At 38.7% G+C, this 22,291-nt stretch overlaps 1 protein-coding gene across 2 annotated transcripts; it reads left to right on the plus strand.

Moving 5' to 3' along the window:
* Window positions 1–1,098: 1,098 nt before the first annotated feature.
* slka (STE20-like kinase a) lies at window positions 1,099–22,091 on the plus strand. Of its 2 annotated transcripts, XM_085369783.1 has the most exons (20): window positions 1,099–1,681; window positions 4,630–4,794; window positions 7,295–7,343; window positions 7,838–7,987; window positions 8,964–9,036; window positions 9,376–9,570; window positions 9,786–9,867; window positions 10,004–10,135; window positions 10,294–11,508; window positions 11,605–11,735; window positions 12,220–12,343; window positions 12,658–12,837; window positions 14,283–14,375; window positions 15,963–16,034; window positions 17,035–17,164; window positions 17,799–17,923; window positions 18,013–18,207; window positions 18,740–18,865; window positions 20,125–20,238; window positions 20,391–22,091. In XM_085369783.1, the coding sequence occupies exons 1-20, from the start codon at window positions 1,532–1,534 to the stop codon at window positions 20,535–20,537; spliced, it is 3,648 nt and encodes a 1,215-aa protein (XP_085225909.1). In that variant the 5' UTR covers window positions 1,099–1,531; the 3' UTR covers window positions 20,538–22,091. The 2 variants fall into 2 exon arrangements, with proteins under 2 accessions (XP_085225909.1, XP_085225908.1); XM_085369782.1 differs by lacking the exons at window positions 14,283–14,375; window positions 15,963–16,034.
* Window positions 22,092–22,291: the final 200 nt, after the last annotated feature.

Here is a 22,291-nt window from a genome sequence, read left to right on the forward strand (position 1 = left end):
ATTTTCTCCTCTTTATGCCAACAGGAGGACCACAACTGGCATGCGTGGTAGAGGCGAGGGGGCTGAGCCCGGCTGAGCGGAGCACGTCCTGCTGGGGAGGAAATAGCCGCTACCCAGCTGCGTCAAGCTAACTAGAAATAGACCTGCTGACAGCGGAAATCTATTTTTATCCTCCGACGTAAAAGCGTCCACTCTGTTGTTTTGCTCAAGTCGGACAATAAAACCAGTCTGTTTCTCGTACTCCAAAGTGAACCAGTGAAGCGGACCGGTTCGGTAAAATCACGTTGATACTGCGTTTACGCCACCTATCGTACATTGAAACGCCTAACCATCGAGGTTTAAATTCGGTCTTGTCACGCAGTACCGTCACACAATGTATTACTATAAAATGTGATTATAATCCTATATATTCTATCGTAATATACTTATATTTGATCTAACGTGAATAATGTATGTAAATTATAATTGGTTGTTTATTTAGATGCGGAATATATAGTGTACAAAGCCACAGCAAAAATACATCTTAGCTCAGAAAGGCAGATGTAATATGACATCCATGACCACCTAACTCCAAACGCTATAGACCCTTGTATAGTTATGACGTAGGCAGTCGAAGGTCTATTATAGATTTTCTTTTTGTCTTATAAGTTTAATATGTGAGGGGTTTTTAAAACCCTTTATTGTATTAGTCAACTAAGCTTTTCACCTGGCAGCCATTTTGGTCATTCCTACGGGAAGTTATTCTGGCAGTTATTTTGAAGCATCATCTAAATCAAATGGTATTTTTATTTTAGTAGTCAGTGGGACAGAAAAACTTTTAATGTGTAGTAGTTTTTTTATGTCATTTAAAAGCTATGCTAACTGTATCACAAAACAAGTTTAGAAGTTTGTGGTTTTTTAACTTTTTTCTGACATCAATAATTAAAACAAAATATCGCTACCATTTTTTTTTTTTTTTGACGAAATTGAAAAAATAAAGCGAAATAATGTAAATAAAAAGGTCTGCGTAACAGTTGCGTTTTATTTTGAAAGACTTTAGCGGAAATATCGAGAGCTGCGATAGCAGCTTGATGCTAGTCCACTAACTTGTGTGTGGTCAGTCAACCTAAGCATGAGGTCCGTTGACTGCGTTTTCGTGTTGGTAACGTTATACGATTAAAGAAAATATTCTGTCGAAAGTGATGATATGGTAAATATTTTTTCCGCTTCGTTTAATTTTGTTCGCTCAAAACGGAAACACGAGCCTCTGCGGAACAGCTAACTCTTCTCTGTATCCCTCATCTCCTCCGACAGCGTCCTGTGAAGGCTGCTAGCTATGATGTGACTGTGATATCCGCCGTCGAGGGAAGTTATAATTGACATTATCATAGCTGAATGGCTAAAGCACCGGTCTGTCTGGCTTAATTTAACGCTTGAATGCTCTCATTTCGATAGCCTTTTGAGCTCCGCGTCGGAGGGAACCGCTATATTTTCTTGGCGGAAATAACCGAAGAGAGCGTACTCGCGGTGCTGTAGTTCACACCTAAAAAAGATGTCCTTCTTCAATTTTCGCAAGATCTTCAAACTAGGGCCGGATAAGAAAAAGAAGCAGTATGAGCATGTACACAGAGACGTCAATCCTGAGGAGATATGGGAAATTATTGGGGAACTGGGAGATGGAGCCTTTGGGAAAGTGTACAAGGTAAGTTGACGTGTTACGTTACATCCGCCTTTGGTTTCCTGCATTTCTTTATAGACTAGCTTCAGTTGTTTCTTCGCATGTTGCTGTCTCGAGGTCATAAGCTGTAAAGCTGACAGCGATGATTACAGCTCTTGTTTGGGTAACATATTCCAACCTCGGCCACCTAACCCTCAGCAAATAACATATTTGTTTCATATAAATCATGCAGGAATTGACTAACTGCTAATATCCTGTAAAGAAATGTGACCAGCAGCTGGGATCTTAAACTCAATTAGTTTTTGGATATTTTCTATTTAGCAGGCTTAGCACAGGCTTTGCGTCACTGCCGGAGTATAGACATGACTTTACCAGTGAGTTGCACTTGGGGTTGGTTAAAAACTGATAAAGGTGTGGTCCACATACAGAATCAATATGGCCTCACATGTGACATGTTGGATTATTTGGGCCTGTGACATGTCAGGACAACCACAATAAATAGTTTAAACTAATAAAATGACAGAGCAGGTGCACCCAGACTTTTAAAAAAACACACACACTTTATGCTAATTACTGTGACAGGTGCACAGCTGGGTTTAAATTAGGGCAGTGGTTTGTCACATCTGGTTTGTCTTCACTAACCCATATATATAGGAACTGTTACAACAATTTGATGACATAGAAGAGTACCTGTTTATTATTTTGTTTAGGTTTGTTTTCCTGCTGAGAAAGTCAGGTATGCCTTCCAATGTTGTAGTTTGTTGGTGTATAGTTATGCTACATGGAAAAATATTCAATGCTGTGTCCTCCAGCTGTAATCTCTGCTACTTTACTTACCTTTCCAGGTTATCTCTGCAGGAGTTTGCTCTAGGCTGAGAACACACTTTAGAAAAAGTTAGTGTTTGTGTACTTGTAGCACAAGTAGATTAACTTGGTTAACTTGTATTTTTTTAAACATAGTTTCTTTTAAATATTTTTCAATGTATATAACTGTTTTAGTAGATTAGTGAAAAATAGTTTCCACAACCTTCCGTGCCTTCATGCCTCTTTTTGTTTTGGCACTAATCCCTGTTAAAGAGCTTTCTTTCTCTCTCTCTCTCTCATTGTGAGCTACTTAATGCTGTTCCTTCCTGGTGCTCTTGTGTTCAAATAATGCAGCAAATGGCCCATAAATCTTAATTTGTCTTCACTTATTTCCTAGTCTTGTTAGCTGATTGGCTACACGAGATGAGAGCCAAGAAATACTTGAGTGCCTTCTCACACCAAAGTATACAAAATATACACCTGACTCCCAGTTATCACTTGTGTGAGCTCAGGTGAAGATATCTTTAATCAGGCCACATTAGTATGAAAGCGCACTGTGCTTTCATTTGCTACTTCACAGGCTTCTGGCAGCTAACTCCTTTGGGTGGGGTCGCAGAGTTTGCAAGCAACATGTGAATCAGCTGTTCAAGTGAGGTCAACCGGAAGAGAGAGAATTCTTAACTAGTAGATGAATGTATTACATGTTAAGTGTTTCATAGACACTTTTAGTACTGCAAACAAACTGCTTATATAATTCTTTCCATGCAATGAGTCATTTTTTAAAAATCTGATCTACCTATTCAAAGATAGACCTCTACAGGTGGTGCGATATGGGAGTTTTCATTTATCAGCTATTTATTCACATTAAAGGTTGGGTTTTTTCTGGCTCAGAATGGGCCTTCAGGGTGTTACTATACACGTAAGCATGATGGTCTGCAAACAAAAAGTCTATGTTACCTTATTTAACAGAGGTACATACATTTTTATTGTTACTGTTTTTGGCTGTTTTACAAACATAAATATATTTAAGCTTGAGTAAATTAAACTCCAGAGTTCAGATGAATTTTTTCTGACAGACGGAAATGTATTTATTTATTTATTTAATAAAGTAAAAACTCTGCGTTCATGGATGTACATTTGAATAACCAGTGCTGAACTGTCAATGATTATTATTTACAAAGAACCACAAAGTTCGCTCTCCCTCCCTCTTAAACATGATTATAGCACTCCTGCGCTCTCATTTAATTCCTCAAAACAGATCAACATTAAGCATTTAGCACATTAAAACGTCATGTTCATGATGAGCAAAGGTCACAGGCTCTTCTTTAATGAGTCAAGTGACAGACAAATTATGGTGTCTCTCTTCACTGTAAAGCTAATATTGAATCTGCATGTAAGCGATGGCCTGTGCCTGACAGGCATCAGCCACTACAAAGGGAAAAAGAGGCAGGCAGTGTGTCAGGTCAGAAGAGTGTAAATATAGGGTCTGACACACTCTGCTGCAGTTGGTCTTTACACTCCCTCCCTTTTCTTTTTCCCTAACTCCCTGAGATTGTGTCTGTATCCATAAACATTAGGCCCTAGGCTGGCCTTAAAATAACTTCCCAGTGCTTTATTTCACAGGTTCAGTGATCATTTTTATTGGTCTCCTCGGTGCAGCTCTATCAGGAATGAGAATTTAGGGTTTGAGTTGTGCAATAAATGGCACAAACCTGTTAAATCATATACATATTTGGTATAATAATCACTGCAATGAGTGTGACAGAGTGAGATGAAAGAAAGAAAAGAGGGGAGGAAAAGGAGTGGAGGAAGTGAGCAAGCGTTGCAAGATCGGCCTGTGTTAGAGTAGCTCAGAATGACAGGATGTGTTGTAATTTTTTTTCTTTTTTTTATCAATGTTTGACAAAGAGTTGTCTTAAATCTCTGAAATGAGTTTCTTGAGATACAATCTTCTGTAAGCTGCGTAATTTATATTGCTCCAAATGACTTTTTTCTTAATGTTGATATTCTTCCATAATTCCTGTTGTGTACAAGTTACAAGTTGTTGCTCTGTAAAATTATGCTGAGCAACATTTGGCTTATAATTAGCATGATCCTTTCCCATTTTATACACTGTGTGCTGTAAGGATATACTCTACAATTTATCATTTTGTCAATGTTGCTTGCAGGCACAGAACAAGCAGAATGGGACCCTGGCTGCTGCTAAGGTTATCGACACAAAGACTGAGGATGAACTGGAGGATTACATGGTTGAGATTGACATTCTGGCCTCCTGCAACCATCATCACATTGTCAAACTGCTGGACGCTTTCTACTTTGAAAGCAAACTTTGGGTAAGTTCGTCAGTTTCGTGCTGGGAAGCAGTGAAGCATGGAGAGACAGAAATTCATTATAAGGCACCATTCGTTATGCTGTTTCTCACAGGACTTTCAGATCATTTGACTGATGGCTCATGACACTAAACTTTTCTTATTTCTTCAAGAGTTAGAATGGGTCATATGACAAGCAACAGAGGCTAATACACGACTAGGACTGCATGCTTCACTGGAGAGTACCTGACTGCTTAGAAGTAATAGGCCACATATAGTTGTTTTTTCTTTATTTATTTTTAGCTGGTTAGCTAGAAATCGACCTGATTTGTTACTGTGTTCAAAATTCTGCAAGTGAAGTCTTTGTATAAGGAAGTAAAGAAGTAATAGGCCACTACTGAGAAATGCATTATCATACTTTATACATCTTCCTATTTATAATGAGGGATTTATGTATTTAGTGGAATACTCCTCAATTTGGCCTTATTCCTATCTCCCTCAAATCATAACCAGTGTGCACAGTGTATTTTATAATGAGAAAGAACGTATAAATCTCTGAACACAGCCCCTCATCCTCATCCTGGTGTTTTACTGTGAGCACAGAGGTGCAGCTTTAATACATGGTCAGTAGATCTCATTGTGTGCAGTAAGAGGCCCCAGAGCAATTAGGTCCTAGCAGGGGGTGTCATGTGACTGTCCCTTGTGGACTGGCCACAACCATTGGAAGATAATGGAGCAGTTTTGGTGGCTGGAGAAAGTGCTTTTGAATAATTCAGAGCCGCATGCAGGTTGTCCCTCTGGCCTTTGAGTTCAAATAGCATGATGAATGTGTAACTGCCTACATTTAGCTTGTGCCGGGTGTTGAGTTAATGTATAATATGTTCATTAATTTTCTACAAAGGAAATCTGTTGCTAGAAAACAGATGTTTACTTTGACTTGTGTCTACAATCAGTGTACGTTTAGTTTAATACTCACCTGTAAACTACAAAAGAGATGGCATGAGAAAGTGTACTGCCAAATGGGAAGAACCACTTTGTTTCTTCCTTTTGTTTGAATCACTGAATAGAGGGTGGTGCTCTGTTTGTAGCTTCGATTGATTTTTGTATCATCTGATACCATGAGCTGCCAAGCAACATGCAGGCTAAGCCAATAATGATGAAGTACTGGTCGGGTACATTACATCAGCTCTTACAACTGAGGTCAGAACCTGTGCAGTTTTACATCCTAGCATAGGGGATTAGCATTAGTTTTATTTCGTTACCTCTCTGGAACCCAAAGAATCACTGCACTTTATGAAAATTATTGCATATTTGATGAGGTTACTGATATTTCATCTTAAAATATCAGCTTGAAACTTGTAATTAAGTAGTTAACTGGCACCTTTTTATGTTGATATTTGTTGTTAAAATATCCCCTATAAAATTACACAGTTTTATATTTAAAAGCATCTCCCCTCTTTGTTTTTTCTTCCCTTGGGGAAATTTCTTCCAAGCTAGAAACGTCCAATTAAAGGACACTTGCACCCAACGTTTTAGTGTATTCCCAAGCTTTTAACATGCGCATATGTGCATACTGTTTTGAAACAAACAAAGATGGCAATAATGGATGTCTTCCTCTTACTGTTGACAGAAGCACAGTACTGTGAAGAAATGCTTTAGGCTTAAAGGGATCGTCACAGAAAACATTTTTCAATATTGTTGTTTCTATAAAGTATAAGTGTATAAATTAGTACATATTTAGACTAATGACAAACCCTCATTTACATATTAAAACCTATAAACCTTTATTTATAAACATATAAGCAAATGTTAAACATTTTAGAAATATTGTATTAAAAAATAATATTCATAATGCAAGTTAAGTATTTTAAATAACATGTCTTCTTAACTGGCATAGTATGGAGAGACTCATGTTCACTTCCTTTAAGTATTGCCCCTTGTACATAAAAATGTGCAAAGGGATTTTCTTCAGTATTAATGCAGCGGTTTAGTTTAAAGCGTGCGTGCTCATCCTAAACAAACATGTTCAAACTCTTCTGCAGTGTTTACCAAAATGAGGAAATCGTTTGTCACTAGGATCTGTGATGAAGCATACATAGTATGTGTAAAATATTTACATGCATTTTGCACTAAACATTTTTCTATACTTTTAAGAAACAATTTGTATTTTGTAGAAATTCCTATAATAGACTCATTCATCACAACCTCCTCTGTATAGTGGAAAAGGATCCCAGTCACTATCAAGTTCAAAGCTTGAACTTCTACAGATATTTCAGTTCAAGAAGGACTAAAAGACAGATGCATGTAGAATGGAAACCAAAAGACGTATAGCTCAGTATGGCTGATTGGCGTCTTGATCTCTACAGTATAATCAATCTTTTCAATAAACATCATGTTGTTCCAGCTTTTGAAAGTCGCAAATTCCTTATTTAATCAAGTCGTGTGCTGCAAGGGTAGGTTAAACTGGGACTTTATTGTATTATATAAGTGTATTACTTAATGTTCTTTTGTTCTACCATTACAGATTCTGATAGAGTTCTGTGCAGGCGGTGCTGTCGATGCCATCATGCTGGGTAAGTCCCTCATTCACTAAAGCAAAAAAAAGAGTAACACTATGAAATTCTGCAGCTTTTCCTTTTCTCCATCCTCTAGTGCCAACTCTTTTATTCCATCCAGAAGCCTGTACCGAAGGATTTTTTTTTTCCCCCCTCTACGAAGTTGGCAAAGCAATTCCAACTGTAATTATTGTAGCTCAGGTTTCAAGAAGCAGTTAAAGTACTTCTTGTTCATGCACTTCCTCTGTCTTGTTTTGAAGCCTAAAGAAACACAAAACCACTCATTTTAAAATGCAAATTGCATTGCAAAGAAGATGATAATGAATTCACTTCACTATTCAATGTTGATTCATTATGACTCGCCTAGATTTGTCTAGTCATATGTGCTTGCTGATGTAAAGGTGGAGATGACCCATTTTGTGTTTGTATTTGTGTATAACAAAGCCTACAGCAAAATATTCACTGGGAAAAATTGGGACTTTGGAATTTTCTCTGTGCATGTTTGTCCTTAGAGTTGGAGAGACCCCTGACTGAGCCCCAGATTCGTGTGGTGTGTAAGCAGACTTTGGAGGCCTTGGCTTACCTTCATGAGAGCAAGATCATCCACAGAGACTTGAAAGCTGGGAATATTCTCCTGTCCCTGGATGGAGATGTAAAACTGGGTAATTGTGTTTTTGTTTTTTTGTTTTTTTAACCATTTCTAACCATTTACTAACAAAAGGAGATATGAGAGGTTATTCCATTAAAAAAATACTAAAATCAACTAAATGTTCTCGCAGAATCAGGTTTTTGTTTTGTATTTTTTACAAAAAGCATGTTTAATAAAGTACATAGGTTTGGTTTGAATCTTTAAGTTCTGAAACCACATAACCTCTTAAGTACACGACTTACTTACTTGGGATGAATTAGTAACAAAACGGGGGGGGGGGTGTCTACTAAACTCACTTTAGTATTATATTCATTCTTTGATTTGTCCTTGGCTCTGTATTAAAACAGCCGTTGTAGATCTCTTTGTAGCTTGACTTTGGGGTTGGTGGTGACAGTGCAGCACTGTGGTTTGTTTACACATAAAAATGTAATGAGTCATCATTTGGCATCGGGTTCAAAAACTTGGAGAACAAAGTGATGTCCTTGCTGTGTGTTTTTTTTTTTTTTTTAATATAATATTCTACCTATGTATGTGTTTTGGTGATGCATAATGTTTCAGAAGTAAGAGTATTCATGTTCATGTTGTTGCTGCAGCATCCATAGCTCCTGGCTGCCTGATGATTCATGTTCTGTAGGCAGAGGGTCATGACGGAGCCTGGCAAACAATAATTATCAAGCCAGTCACCAGGGACTTAATGATAGATCTCTTTTTCCCTCTAATGTGTGCATACTGTAAGTGTTGCAAGAAAAGAGAGCAGGCTGAAATAACTGCACAGGTAACACAACAATGATGGACCCTAAGAGCATTATGAAAGGGAATGTGAGGCTTTTCTGCTCACTTTGGGGATAAATATTATAAGTGTAAAGCACTCTCTACTGTGTTTTGTTTTGGTAGAAAATGCTATTTTATATTCTAGTCTCACAGGGTGCCATTTTACAGTTTAGCTTAATTCATTGATGAAAAGAATCATGATTTATTTCTACTTTCAGCTGACTTTGGTGTGTCTGCTAAAAATACCAAGACATTACAGAGAAGAGATTCTTTCATCGGCACTCCATATTGGTGAGTCACACTGCCTGCTTACAAGAGGGCATTCACCTCTTAGTATTTGATAATTGTCTCAGACTGTACCACAGCTAAGATGACAGTGGGTTTTTTTGTTGTTGTTGTTGTTGTTGTTGTTGTTGTTGTTGTTTTAAATCATCAAAAAATGTGGGATAACAACTCATTTGAAAAAAATCTATGTATTAAACAAACTTCCTATTTTATATTCCTTTCCTCCTGGAAAATAAGAGCATTGACCCTTAAGCATTAGAAGATATGCTGAATGACCTCATTTACCTGCATTCCAAAATGTGGGTTATTGATTGGTGGCTCTTACTGACTGGTTGAATTTCGCAGGATGGCTCCAGAGGTGGTAATGTGCGAAACTTCCAAAGACCGTCCATACGACTACAAGGCCGACATCTGGTCCCTTGGCGTAACGCTCATAGAACTGGCACAGATTGAACCGCCCAACCATGAGATGAATCCCATGAGAGTGCTACTGAAAATAGCCAAGTCCGAGCCGCCCACACTCATGAATCCCTCTCGCTGGTGAGATACTGTGCTGGTGATAACTGGGAAGGTGGTGCTGGATTGTTTCCGAATGGGAGATGAGGAAATGTTGAGGGTTTGCATGTGTGAAAGCATGATAAAATATTAATGTTAAAAGGATAACTACTACTGAATTACTACATTATATAAAGAAAAAAACGGGGTACTTACTCTGTTCTGGGACCAACAAATTCAGTCTTCTTTACCATTTAAAGGTCACCAGAATTCAGCGACTTTCTGCGCAAAGCACTTGACAAGAATGTGGACAATAGGTGGAGTACAGTACAGCTTCTGCAGGTGAGCTGCAGTTGCAAACTACTATAAAACTAAGTGATGCATAAATGTCCGTCAGATGTTAATGTGTCACACTTTAAATGATTTTGCAGGATAAAATTTTTTATCTAATGTTGATATCTTTTGTCTATATATGTAGCATCCTTTTGTCACCAGTGTAACTGACAGCAGACCTCTCAGAGAACTCATAGCTGAAGCCAAAGCCGAAGTCACAGAAGAGCTTGAGGACAGCAAAGAGGAGGAGGAAGAGGACGAACCTGATACACCTCTGGTATGTAGTTTTTTGGGGATATGTGTATAACAAGCATTATAGTATTTTACTTTTTTTATCATTTAGATGAACACTTGATGTTGATAGCTTCATTAAACTCATTGCGGTAAGTTTTATTATTGCTCACTGTGGACATATTGCAATTTCTGTTGGTTTAGGCTGGTCCCGGGCACAAGCGAGCACCTTCTGATGTCAGTGTGGCCAGCTCAGAAGATGACAAAGTTCCATCAACTCCCTCCACTCTTGAGGCTGTTAAAGAAAAGATGGAAGTTGAGCCTGCTGAGGACCAGACTAGTGATAAGTTATCTGATGAAGGACTTGGAACAAGTGAGGTAGACAAGACTGAGGAGGAGAAATTAAATGAGGTGTCTGATGCCAGTAATGAAGACCTGGCATCTGGACTAGTAGAGCCCAGCAAAGATGTCATCTCACATGACTCCACAGAGCCTAAACCAGAAGAGAGTCAAGGTGAAGAGACGTCTGCTGAGCAAGTAGTTTCACAGCCAGAAGAACCTGTAAATACAACAGACAACCAAGAACTTGTCACAGAAACAGAGGAGGAACAGAAGGAGACAGAAGAAAGGATAATGGGTGATGAAACTACCCAGGTAATGGAGGAAGAAAAAGAGCCAGAGCAGGGGAAGCAAGAGAAAGAAAAAGAAGCTGGTAAAGAAGAATCCAGAGAATCACAAGCAGAACCTGAAGATGCAGAAAAAACAGAATCCATTCCAAGAGATGAGCCAGAGGTAGAAAAAGAAAGCAAAGAATCCGAGGAGGAAACGACTGAACCCAAACTAACAGGGAACACAATGGAAGCCATGGCTAATGGCACAGATGAAAATGTAAACATTGAGAATATGGAATCAGATGGAAGACACACGTTTATAAATGAAGACACAAAATTAAGTGTGGATGAGTCATCTGCTGAGCCTATAGAAACAAAACCAGAAGAGAAGCCTATGGATGAGGCCCATGAGGAGTCACAGCAGCCTGAACAAGAGAACCAGATCACAGAGGAAGCTGAGCTAAAGGAACAAGTACCAACTGAGTCTACAAATGGCATCTGTGATGAAGTTAAAGACACCCCTGAGGATTCAGTGGTCCCACCTAAAGATTCCTGTGTGAACGAAGAAGAAGAGAAAGCAACCCACGCAGATGAGAGCACTTCCCAAGATGCTGTCTCTGTCCAAGAGAGCGAAACGGATTCAGAAGCCAAGATGGAGCAAGGAAGCCCTGCTGTGATCAGGCCAGATGTGGAGAAGGATTCTGACTCTGGGAGCAGCTCTGCTGCTGATAGCAACAGCCTCGACCTCAATCTGTCTATCTCCAGCTTCCTGTCTAAGAGCAAAGAAGGGGGCTCTGTGTCCTTGCAGGTAATACAGTCTGTGCCACTATTACACCATCAGTTATTACATTATCAACACTACCCTGATTACTCGATCCTCTAAAGCAACCCTGCTTTTTGGTAGGAGTCAAAACGACAGAAGAAGACTCTTAAAAAGACACGCAAGTTCATGGTGGATGGTGTGGAGGTTAGTGTGACAACGTCTAAGATAGTGACTGATAACGACACCAGGAATGAGGAGATGAGGTTCCTGAGGTACGTCTGTATCTAATCTGCTTGACATACAGTTGTTCTAAATGTGTGACATGACCCATTTAACTCGCCTGCCTTAAATAGTGCTCGCTCTTTTTACAACTCCCACAGCTTTTTACAAATGCCAGATGGGTTATCTCCCGTGATGAATGCCGCATTATATTACTGTCATTTCTCATGTTGCCTTGTAAAGACATGAGGCATGTTGCTGTTACTGTGTGTACAAGTGCTGTCTGACTACTGCACGACCCTCCTGTTAGTAATATATGACACAAATGTGAATCAAACATTTTAAAAAGATTCATCAAAGCACGAAAAGCCATAGAGTATGAATGAGTCACTAAAGTTGAAATAAACATTTAGATATATTTTTTTAAAAAGTCACTGATGTGCAACCATAAAATTCCATCCATGTTTTTGTGAAAAAAGTATTAGATTTTTTTTAATAAGTAAATATCATGCCCTTATATTGATATGTTCACTGCAGGCGGCAGGAGTTGAGAGAGCTTCGCCTCCTCCAGAAAGAGGAGCAAAGGGCCCAGCAGCAGCTGAGCGACAAGCTGCAGCAGCAGCGAGAGCAGATCTACAGGCGTTTTGAACAGGAAACTACTGTGAGTCACTCTGGTTGTACTGCACTAGTGTGATGGGCTTTTTTTCTTTCTTCTTTTTTTGGCATTTGGCTAGCTCCTTGAAAAACAAGCACCTTAATGTCAAATCTGGGCTAAATTTAATGCAAGTGTTTACATCAAATGTGCTGCCAGATTTTCCTTAACTGCTTAATTTTCACAATATTGGAAACTTTAATTTGCATTAAAAGCAAAATGAAAAAACGTACAAAAAAAACAAAGAGATTATGTAAAATCTAATATAAATAAATATTGTTTTGGAATAGTCAGGGTGACCCTAGTGCGTATCAATTCTGCAGGCTAAAAAGCGTCAATACGACCAAGAAGTGGAGAACCTTGAGAAGAAGCAGAAACAGACCATTGAGCGACTGGAACAGGATCACACCAGCCGGCTCCGAGACGAAGCCAAACGGATCAAAGCAGATCAAGACAAGGAGCTCTCAAAGTTCCAAAACATGCTGAAGAACCGCAAGAAAGAGGTATGACCCTGCATGTGTGTTTCTCTGTGGAAGTGGGCTGAGTAGTACTTAAATTTGGGAGCTTGTGATCCAGAGCAGCTGCATGTGATGTGTACTGCACAAGCCGTTTAATGGTGCATGTGTTTACAACTTAGCCGGTGGCTAACCTGGCTGTCTCATACTAATCCTATGGGAGTGGTGCGCCCTGCTGTATGTGTGCAAATGTTACCCAGACAGGCTGTGCTATCCTTCTCCTAGATGCTGCTCATTCATGTTGTTGTATCCATTATTCATCTGCCCAGAGGCTTCTGGTTGCAGCTTAAGAAATACTTTGCTCCTGGGGTGTGTTTGTTATTTTTAGAAAACTGTTTACAAAAAGTCAGGATAGTATCTTGACACGTTGATGTCTTAAGCTTTTGCTTGATGGTGCAGATGTTCTCATGCTTGGTCTTTATAAGTCTTTCCTGGCTCTTTCTGTGCTCTTTAGTAGCCTTTAAATGCTTCTCTGGGTGTGCCTTTTTATGTTCTTAAGGGCAGTAGTGCTTATTGCCATCTGTTGTGTACGATGATGCCTTGGTGGTTGCCATGCTCCTCCCAGTTTGATGCTTAGGCTACTTACTTGTTATTGCCATTCTACTTAATGCTGTTTTACAGGTTGGCTTGCGTTTGCTTTCTTGGTGTTTAGATGTAAAAATCCAAGAATTAGGCTATGGATAAGATGTGTTTTTTGCATTTTGTCATGTTGTAATCTTTATTGAAATGTACTGTTACTGTGTATTTAACTAACCATGTTTCTTGTATGAGTGTGTGAGGTTGCTTTGGTCATGGGATGGCCAGATTTGAAAGGTTTTTCCAAGTGGTGTTGGGCTTATTTGGGTCAAATAATAAATGCCTTTGGTCTGACTAACTGACATGGAATTGTCTTCAATAGTGCTGCAGTATTCTTTTGGAAATCTTAAGGTCAAGATGGATAAATAATCAACAGATTCATTATTAACAAAATTATAAGTCCTCTATAAATGGCAAATTGGAAGAAAACCATGTTGAACCTGCTTTATTACACTGTTAAATCTAGTTTGTAATTACAAAACAATTCCAACTCAGTTATTCTATTTTTTTCTTTTTCTTTTTTTCCCCCCACGAATCATCATGTTCATGGCTGCGAGACTTAATCGAATGCAAAGTAATGTAGGGCGAGCTGTTTTTGAGGCTAACATCTTCTGCCGTGCACAAGTCAAATTCTTTCTTTTAACATGACTCTAACTCATGGGGGTCAAGTCGACAGTTCAAAGAAACGTTAAATGCAGGAGGTGGAAATTAAGCATGTTGACTTTAAATCAGTTGGTGGCTGGATCCAGTATCTCTCCTCTCAGACTGGGCAGTGCATGACTCTTACTGTTGTTGGCCAGCTTTGTTAGATTTTCTGACTATAGAGATCAAACCGATTCTGCACATACACACTTTAGGCCATACAGGAAGTTGGACATTCACCCAAACACAAGAAAAAAGAGCTCATGAAACGCTTAAAGGAGGACCTCACACTCCTCAACACTGCAGAGGTAAAGCATCACCTTCTGTGTCTGGAGTATTATCTGTGTATGTAATTGCTCCCTATCTGCTATCTATCTACTACCTACTGAGCTGTATTGACTTTTGAATATATTCTCCTTCTTTATAAAAAAATTTTTCTAAGATTTTAATAATACCATGTACACGCTACAGTTAAATGGTTAGCTCTCACTGAATTTTGGCAAAACCAAATTTGTGCTTCAGGTAGAAGCTTTAAAAAAATAGCAATTCCCTTTATGTTACACATATATATGAAGATTTGTTCAGGAGAAATAAATTATAACATACAGTCACCAGTGAAGTTACATACAAGGTTTCTGACAAATTTTTTGCTTTCATGATTTCTATCCTATGATAAAGATTTAATTTTCCTACTTTGTCACACATAGCAGTGGAAGTGTTCTATTGGACTATATTAAAAAGATTTTTACAATATTCAGCCTTTTATTAAATAAAGGTAGGAGGAACAAAAAATTAAATTGCCTCAAAGGAAGCAACATCCACCTTTTACTGTTTTCCTCAGTAATGAAAAATATAATTGAACTTCGAGATTTCCAGCTGTCACCAAAAAATGAATATTAGAATCTTTATGGAAGTAAAATTTGTGGTGTGGCCACTGAACACATGTCAGTGTTAAAAATCAAATCGGGTTCTGAATATTTTTTATTTTTCCTCAGAAAATTAATCGACAAAACAAAAGAAACACAAATTTAATGTTTTAGATTTGCTTCAAATCTGAATACTTGTTTACCTCCATCTTCACTGATATGGAAAAATCATTTATTTTAACTGATGACTGCTCAAAACAAAAAATAATCATTATTAGATGCACTGTAAGGTTTTCTCCTTTGAAAAGTGTCCAAAATGTAATAACCATAACATGTAGTCTGCTACTCAATACTGCACATCCCACACCCGTCCATCAAGTACAAAACATCCCACATTGCAATTCTTCATCTTTGTTCCTGACACTACATATGTGGAATTTAATTATGTAATGCTACACTTGTCAGTGGTGATCATACAGTCTGTGGTGGTGATGATGATTCAGAAGTGTCAGATCTCATTTTACCAGCTACCTCAGGCACCATTCAGGCTCTCTTAACAAAGGAGCGACTGCAGACATAGCTTTTGTCTCCACAGTAAAGATCGTTACTGAAAGACCTTTTCAAAACTTGGTTTTCCTGCGCTCAGTCTGAGACACACAAACAAATGTCTTCTTTTCTTTGAAAGGTAAACCTTAATTTATTTTGTTTTAAATATTCTGTAAGTAGCATTGAAAGTAACAAAACTGCTTTTTTTACCAGCTGGATTTAACAAAAATGCTAAAATTCTGAGCCGCTTTGAAGCATGGCAAGACAAAGAGTTTTGACAACTAATTGATTGACTTCCTAACATTCATCCAGACCTCGCCACGAGCCTTAAACTCACCAACAATCCCAAAGTGTAAAAACCCATTTTTAATGTAGGAAGGATCTGTGTGAGTGCTGAGTGAGTGTTGACGTGAGAGATCCTCAGGCTGCTGTGTGCTGTCTGTCCCTGATCAGGGCAAGTGCGCTGTGTGCTCTCCTCCACAGGCAGTGGCCCAGGTTATGATACAGTCTTTTCAGTTGTCCTCATGCGCACTCTTCAACGCTCAGATGCAGGATGTAAGTGCCCCCCCATCCCGCCCCGTATCTCTCCATCTCTGGCCCATACTTAGATGTGTGTGAAGTTACATGACAGGATAGTTTGTGATGGTTCAACACATGTAAGCATGGGCAACGTTGGGATTTTTTTCTTTTTTTTCCTTTTTGAGTGTTGTCATCACTGTGTTTGTGCAGTGGTTCTTTCTTCCTCTCTTGCTCAGTATTTTTCCTCCACCAGTTCACAAATGTTATACATCAAGTCTGTGTATTTTATATGGTATTTATCTTGTATTACACCGTTTGCTTAAGACTAGATTAAATCTGGGTTGCACCGCTGTGTGGCAGCTCTTGATGAATTCTGTCTGGATCCATGTTTGTCTTTGTCAGCCAATATAGACAGCCTGCCTTTCAGGGCAGATGAGTCACTCATTGTGTATAAGTGGATTATGAGATCACACTTGAACCATCTTAATTTGGATTCAACTGTATAATAACAGCGTTACCTTAGTTTTCTTATAATCAAGTGAGTTATATGATCAGTTTTACCTAATAATAGTTTTATAATCGCAATACAACTTACAGTTAACACTAGCTAGATAAAGTTAAATAAAATAAATAGAAGATTTGGCTTCTTATGCAATTAGTCATGCGTAATGTAGGCTGGTTTCTGGACGATGTGAATGTCACTGTAGATGTTGTCTTGCATAAAACTTTGCCACAGTATCTCTACTAAACTGTTAACTTTTCTCTCTTTCTTCACTTCCATTGTGGATCGTTGCCATCCATGAACTCTGAGTGTCTCTTTTGCTGAGTCCAGTTGATGATGTGACATCTTAGTGCTCTGTGTTGTACTGAATTTTGAAGTGAATGGCTAGATTACATTATTTTGCTTCAGGCAGATTCGATCATTAAGATGCAGTCTAACTGTGACACTGCTGTGCTTCCCCTCTCTACTTTTTGCTGTCTCTGAGTGATCTCCATGTCTTCCCCAGGCAGTTTCTCACTGCTCTTCTCTCCTCAGGAGCAAGAGTTCCTACAGAAGCAGCAGCAAGACTTGGATGGAGCTCTAAAGAAAATCATCCAGCAGCATAAAGTGGAGATTGCCACGATTGAGAGAGACTGCCTTAACCACAAACAGCAGTTTATGAGAGGTAGAAGACTCGACTCTGTTACTGCTCTGTTTTGGAGTTAATCTTTTTTAAGGGTAATTGTGTAATGTATGCCATAGGAATTAATTATTGAGCTACACAAATGATCACAGGGTATTTTAGGTTTACAGGGTCCTCGTGTTTACCAGTTGACTTGTAATTGTGTTGTAAATCTGGTGATCACTGATTCGAATTACGCTGCAGTGTTATATTCACACGAACACTGAGAACATAGTCAGAGATACCACATTTTGTGCCACTCTGTCTTAAGACTGCTGCTGTTTTAAACATGACAAAAAGGCAAACAACTTACCTCACGTATCCTGTGCAAGATTCAAGTGTCTCAAACCTCATTTTCATGCCAGACACAGACATGAAAGAAACCACAGCCTGAGATGTACTTTTATTTTTGAGTCAGCGTGTAGAGGAAGTTGATGTCAGCGATGCCTCCTTTGCTTGCCAAGTGTGTAAATTCTGACTGTGACACCCAGACGACTGAGACACTGTGTTTAAGGGGATGTGCTGCTGCCTATCCAATTTTGCCTTTTTGTTTGGTTTTCAGACCCCTGTTGGTAACCAGCAAACATGCATGCACATGTTTTTTTTAGCCTTGTTTGTGCTCATATGTGTTTTGTAGCTCGAGAGGCAGCCATGTGGGAGCTGGAGGAGCGCCATCTGCAGGAAAAGCACCAACTGCTGAAGCAGCAGCTGAAAGACCAGTACTTCATGCAGAGACACCAGCTGTTGAAAAGGCATGAAAAGGTACAAGCACAGAGTGGAACTGTAAATGTAACTGTAAAATTTAAATAACCCCACTAAAACAAAACTGTGGGCATTCGTGTGTTTTATAGGAGATGGAGCAAATGCAGGGCTACAACCAGCGTCTGATAGAGGAGCTGAAGAACAAACAGACTCAAGAGAGGGTGCGTCTGCCCAAGATCCAACGGAGCGAGGCCAAGACCCGCATGGCTATGTTCAAGAAGAGTCTCCGCATCACCGCCACAGCATCCATCACCGCAGAGCAGGAGAGAGAGCGGATAAAACAGGTAGAGGCGCTGCGAGCTCGGGCTAGTGATGTTTGACCATTTTTAAAAGAAGTGACTGGACATCAGTTTTTGTTGGGGGTTTTTTCCTCCTCTTTCTCTCAGCAGTAATGTTTCACACTGGCTTAGACTCACACCTGGGCGCTGACCAATACAAACACAGTACCCTTTATTATTCCAGCCTGTTTGGATCTCAGACCAGAAACTTTCCAACTCACCATTTCACAATCCATACTGACGCCATCATTCTCAAGTTGCACTTTCAGTTTAGTTTTGTGGATGAAAGCTCAGTGAACGATCTTGGAGGAAATCTTAAATTTTAGTTTGTGCAAATAGTTTATTCGCTGACATTCTGAATGTTAATACGCAACATGCTTGTGTTGTTTTGTAGTCACGGTCAGTTTATTTGAAATAGACACTATGACCAAAGGCATAGAGAAAAAAAATGCATCATTTTTAGCAGTTCCTATGCCTTGTGTGAAAACCGCAAATCATGCTCACATCTGTCTGTTGTGTTTTTGTCTCCATGGTCCAGTTTGCTTTGCAGGAAGAAAAGAGACAAAAGGGCGAGAGACTGCACCAACACCAGAAACATGAGAACCAGATGAGAGATTTGCAGCTACAGTGTGACTCAAACATCAGGGAGCTGCAGCAGCTGCAGGTGGGGCTCAACGCGCTCACATTCACACTCTATCTTTTTATGTTTATCGTATATGTTTTAAACTACATTTCTATGGAGCTCCAGAGTATTGAGCAAAACACACATAACCACGTCATCCATCCATCCATCCTTCCATCCATCTTCTTAACAACTCATCTACCTTTAGGTTACAGGAAGCTTATTCCAGCTGTGATAGGGTGAAAGACTGGGTACTTCCTGTGTAGGCTGCAGTATAACCATATCAAGAATATATACAGTTTAAAAAATAATCATTTGTGACATTCAAATTCAACAGGATTCAGTAGTTTTTCTACATATTTATTTTAATGCTAATGAAAAGTAAACATTAACAAGGCTACATTTGTAGCAGAGGCTATTTAAAACATGCAATCATAATTGTACTTGGTACTATTGTTTGAAATATTCTCACTAAATTCCATTAATATTTATGGCTTCCTTATATATCTATCCTCTGTTTTTATTGCTTCGGTTAATCCATGCTCATGTTGCAAATGTTTATGTGCAGCCTGTAGAAAGAGTTTCTGGAGGCCGGCGGTATCGATTTCTATTAGGTGTTGCCGGTCACTTCACACTCTTACTATTGATCTTATTCTGATCACAGAGCTGAATTAAATGCTTTCTGGCAACAGTTAAATAATTAATATACTAATTATGACAAAAATGTCATTCTGGAAAAAAAAAAGTTGAATCTAATTCATTTTTATCCAAAAGGTTAAAGGTCAGTTTCACTTTGAAACTGCAAATGCGCTGCAAAAACACTTAATTCAGCACCATAACTCTAGAGCAGGTAGATACTAATCTTTCTGCTATAGCAGATTGATTCTAATCTACTAAATACTTTCAGTCTTAACTACATTTGTTATGAGTCTGAACTCGAATGGAATCTGCAGCCTGTTTGCTATGAAGTAAAACTGCAGTGCAGTAATTCTAGTTTAACATGATTATTAATTTATAAGGTTTTTTTTATCATTTATTTAATACTGCATATTTAATGTGCATTTTAAGTTTTTAATCTTTAATCCTTTAAGTTTTTGCTCTGCTGACTGAAAGTGACTGCAACAGATTCATAAATGAACAGTGACTTATGAAGATTATCAGAAAATAAGTAGAGGACAAATTAAAGATGTCAGACAGCATCTATTTTTAAAGGAATAAAAAGCAAGATATGTCGCAGTGTAGGGACGTATACAGGATTCATTAATCATGACAGCACCGTGTTAACACACATTTTCTTTCAGAATGAGAAATGCCACCTTCTGATTGAACATGAGACCCAAAAGCTGAAGGAGCTGGATGAGGAACACAGCCAAGAGATCAAGGAGTGGAGAGAGAAGCTAAGACCAAGGAAGAAGGTATGCTCATTATCCATGTTTGTGACTTTATTTCTTCCATTTTCTTTCTAGTGACGCCATGTTCAGGATCCACCTGTGCAGGCTGTCTCAACAGAATTTTTCATATTATCTTCAAACTGGTTGACTCTGTTTGTATGTGCTGCCCCCTGCAGGCGTTAGAGGAGGAGTTCACACGGAAGCTCCAGGAGCAGGAGGTCTTCTTCAAGATGAGTGGTGAATCTGAATGCCTTAATCCAACCACTCAGAGTCGAGTATCCAAATTTTATCCCATCCCAAACCTGAATAACTCTGGCTTGTAGCCTAATGTTCGTCCGTGCTGCAAAGCAGACTGCTGTCAAACTCTGCTCTCAAACTCGACTCCTCCAGAGTTTAAAAAGGAGTGGAGTTTGAAGGACGAGCCGAGGCGTCATTTCTCTGACCGCTAACTGAAAAACGTGAACACGTTTCACTACTTAAGTTCCACCATTCGCGAGCATGACGTGCCTACACACCGTTCCATTACTTAATTGGGTTTCCTCAGCTTGCTGGGAAGACTCAAAATGAATGATATGCACTTGTTTTGAGCATGTTCAGATTTTTAAAAGTCTGCGGTTGGTAGCTGAGGTCAGTCATGCTTTTCAGATTATTATCGTTAAGCTTAGCTCTGCTACAATATGAATAATCTCCAGTGCCTCGTGTTCTTTTTTTCTCTGCGTTTAGGCCCTTCCCTGCATTTTCTGCAGCTTGCAGTAAATAAATTCCCACCTGAATGTTTTGCACTTAAAAAACTGGTTATCAATTCTGCTCATAATCACAAGATGTCATGAGATCAGTGTAATCGATTCACACAAGCTGGTTATCAAAGACTGCTCTGAGATTTAGTTTGGCTGCATGTAGTAGTAGACCTTGCTGAAGGGCGACGGAGTCAAAAGACAACCATGTATAGATGTAAGACTTTGTTATGTCTGTGTAGTCTTCTGTGCACAGTGTCTGATGTCTAACGGGAGTTAAAATGTTGGGATCGGGAGGCTGTGAGTTCAGATGAAAAATAATGTACTGTGTTGTAGGTGTGTACCTAGATATGAGGTTTAAATAAATACTGTGCTTGCCAGAAGCATTTCACCATCTTAAGAGATGAATGAACAAAAAATATATCTGTTGATTTAGCACATAATTTGATTTCAGTGCCGGTCAGCAAAACACAGAGGTGGCCTGTTGGGTTGGGGTTTTTTTGGGGTTTTTTGACGTTAACTAAATCAGTTCTCCCTTTGACTTTCAGCAGCAATCTCACAAACTAATGACGTCTTGTAAAGAATAATTACCGAAGGAATGTAAAGCTTTTGATTTGCACTGTATTGCCACATGAGCTAAAAAAAAAAATATGCAGTAGAAAATTTTGCCTCACCAAAGCCTAATCAAACTCCAAGCTGAATTGTTTCAACATATTGTTTTCCTTTTATTAAAATTACTTTTAGCTTCTTCTTTTTTTTTTCTTTTCCTTTTTTTCAAATATGCCCTTAGTATTTTACAGCCATGCCTAATCGAAGCCTGTATTCCTGGTATGCTGTAATCGCTCTTCATGGTGAACTTTTGCACTTGTTGAGAGCAGTCCTTTAACTGTACGAGTTTCAGTGTGTGAGGAGATGCCCTCTGCTGCGTTTTACGATAAAGTATTGATGGTTCACAACAAGAAATTACTGTAGTTTCATTTGCCACCATATAGCATCGATGCATGTTATAATTTCTGTATGCTTATATATAAACATTGATTTGATTTTTGTCATAAATGCTGGATTTTTATTGGAGTTTCTGGAGGCTGTCATGTGAATTACACCATTCGACCAATAGATTTCAAATATTTTTTTATTTTATGTTACAGCATTTTAATGTTTCATTCTATCACAATGAATATTCTTTAGTATATGCATTTTTTATGTCAGATGAAATGTATTTAATGTGTCTTTATATATGGACATTTTTTTTCTTGTAAATAAAATATTGACTGTTTATTCGGCAACTTGAGTTAATTTTATTTTTAGACAAATTTAGTAGTACAAATATCAAAACTCACAAG

The sequence above is a fragment of the Diplotaxodon limnothrissa genome, linkage group LG13 (genome assembly GCF_057381915.1).
Source record: "Diplotaxodon limnothrissa isolate DT_005_m linkage group LG13, D_limnothrissa_male_GT1.1, whole genome shotgun sequence".
NCBI lineage: Eukaryota > Metazoa > Chordata > Actinopteri > Cichliformes > Cichlidae > Diplotaxodon > Diplotaxodon limnothrissa.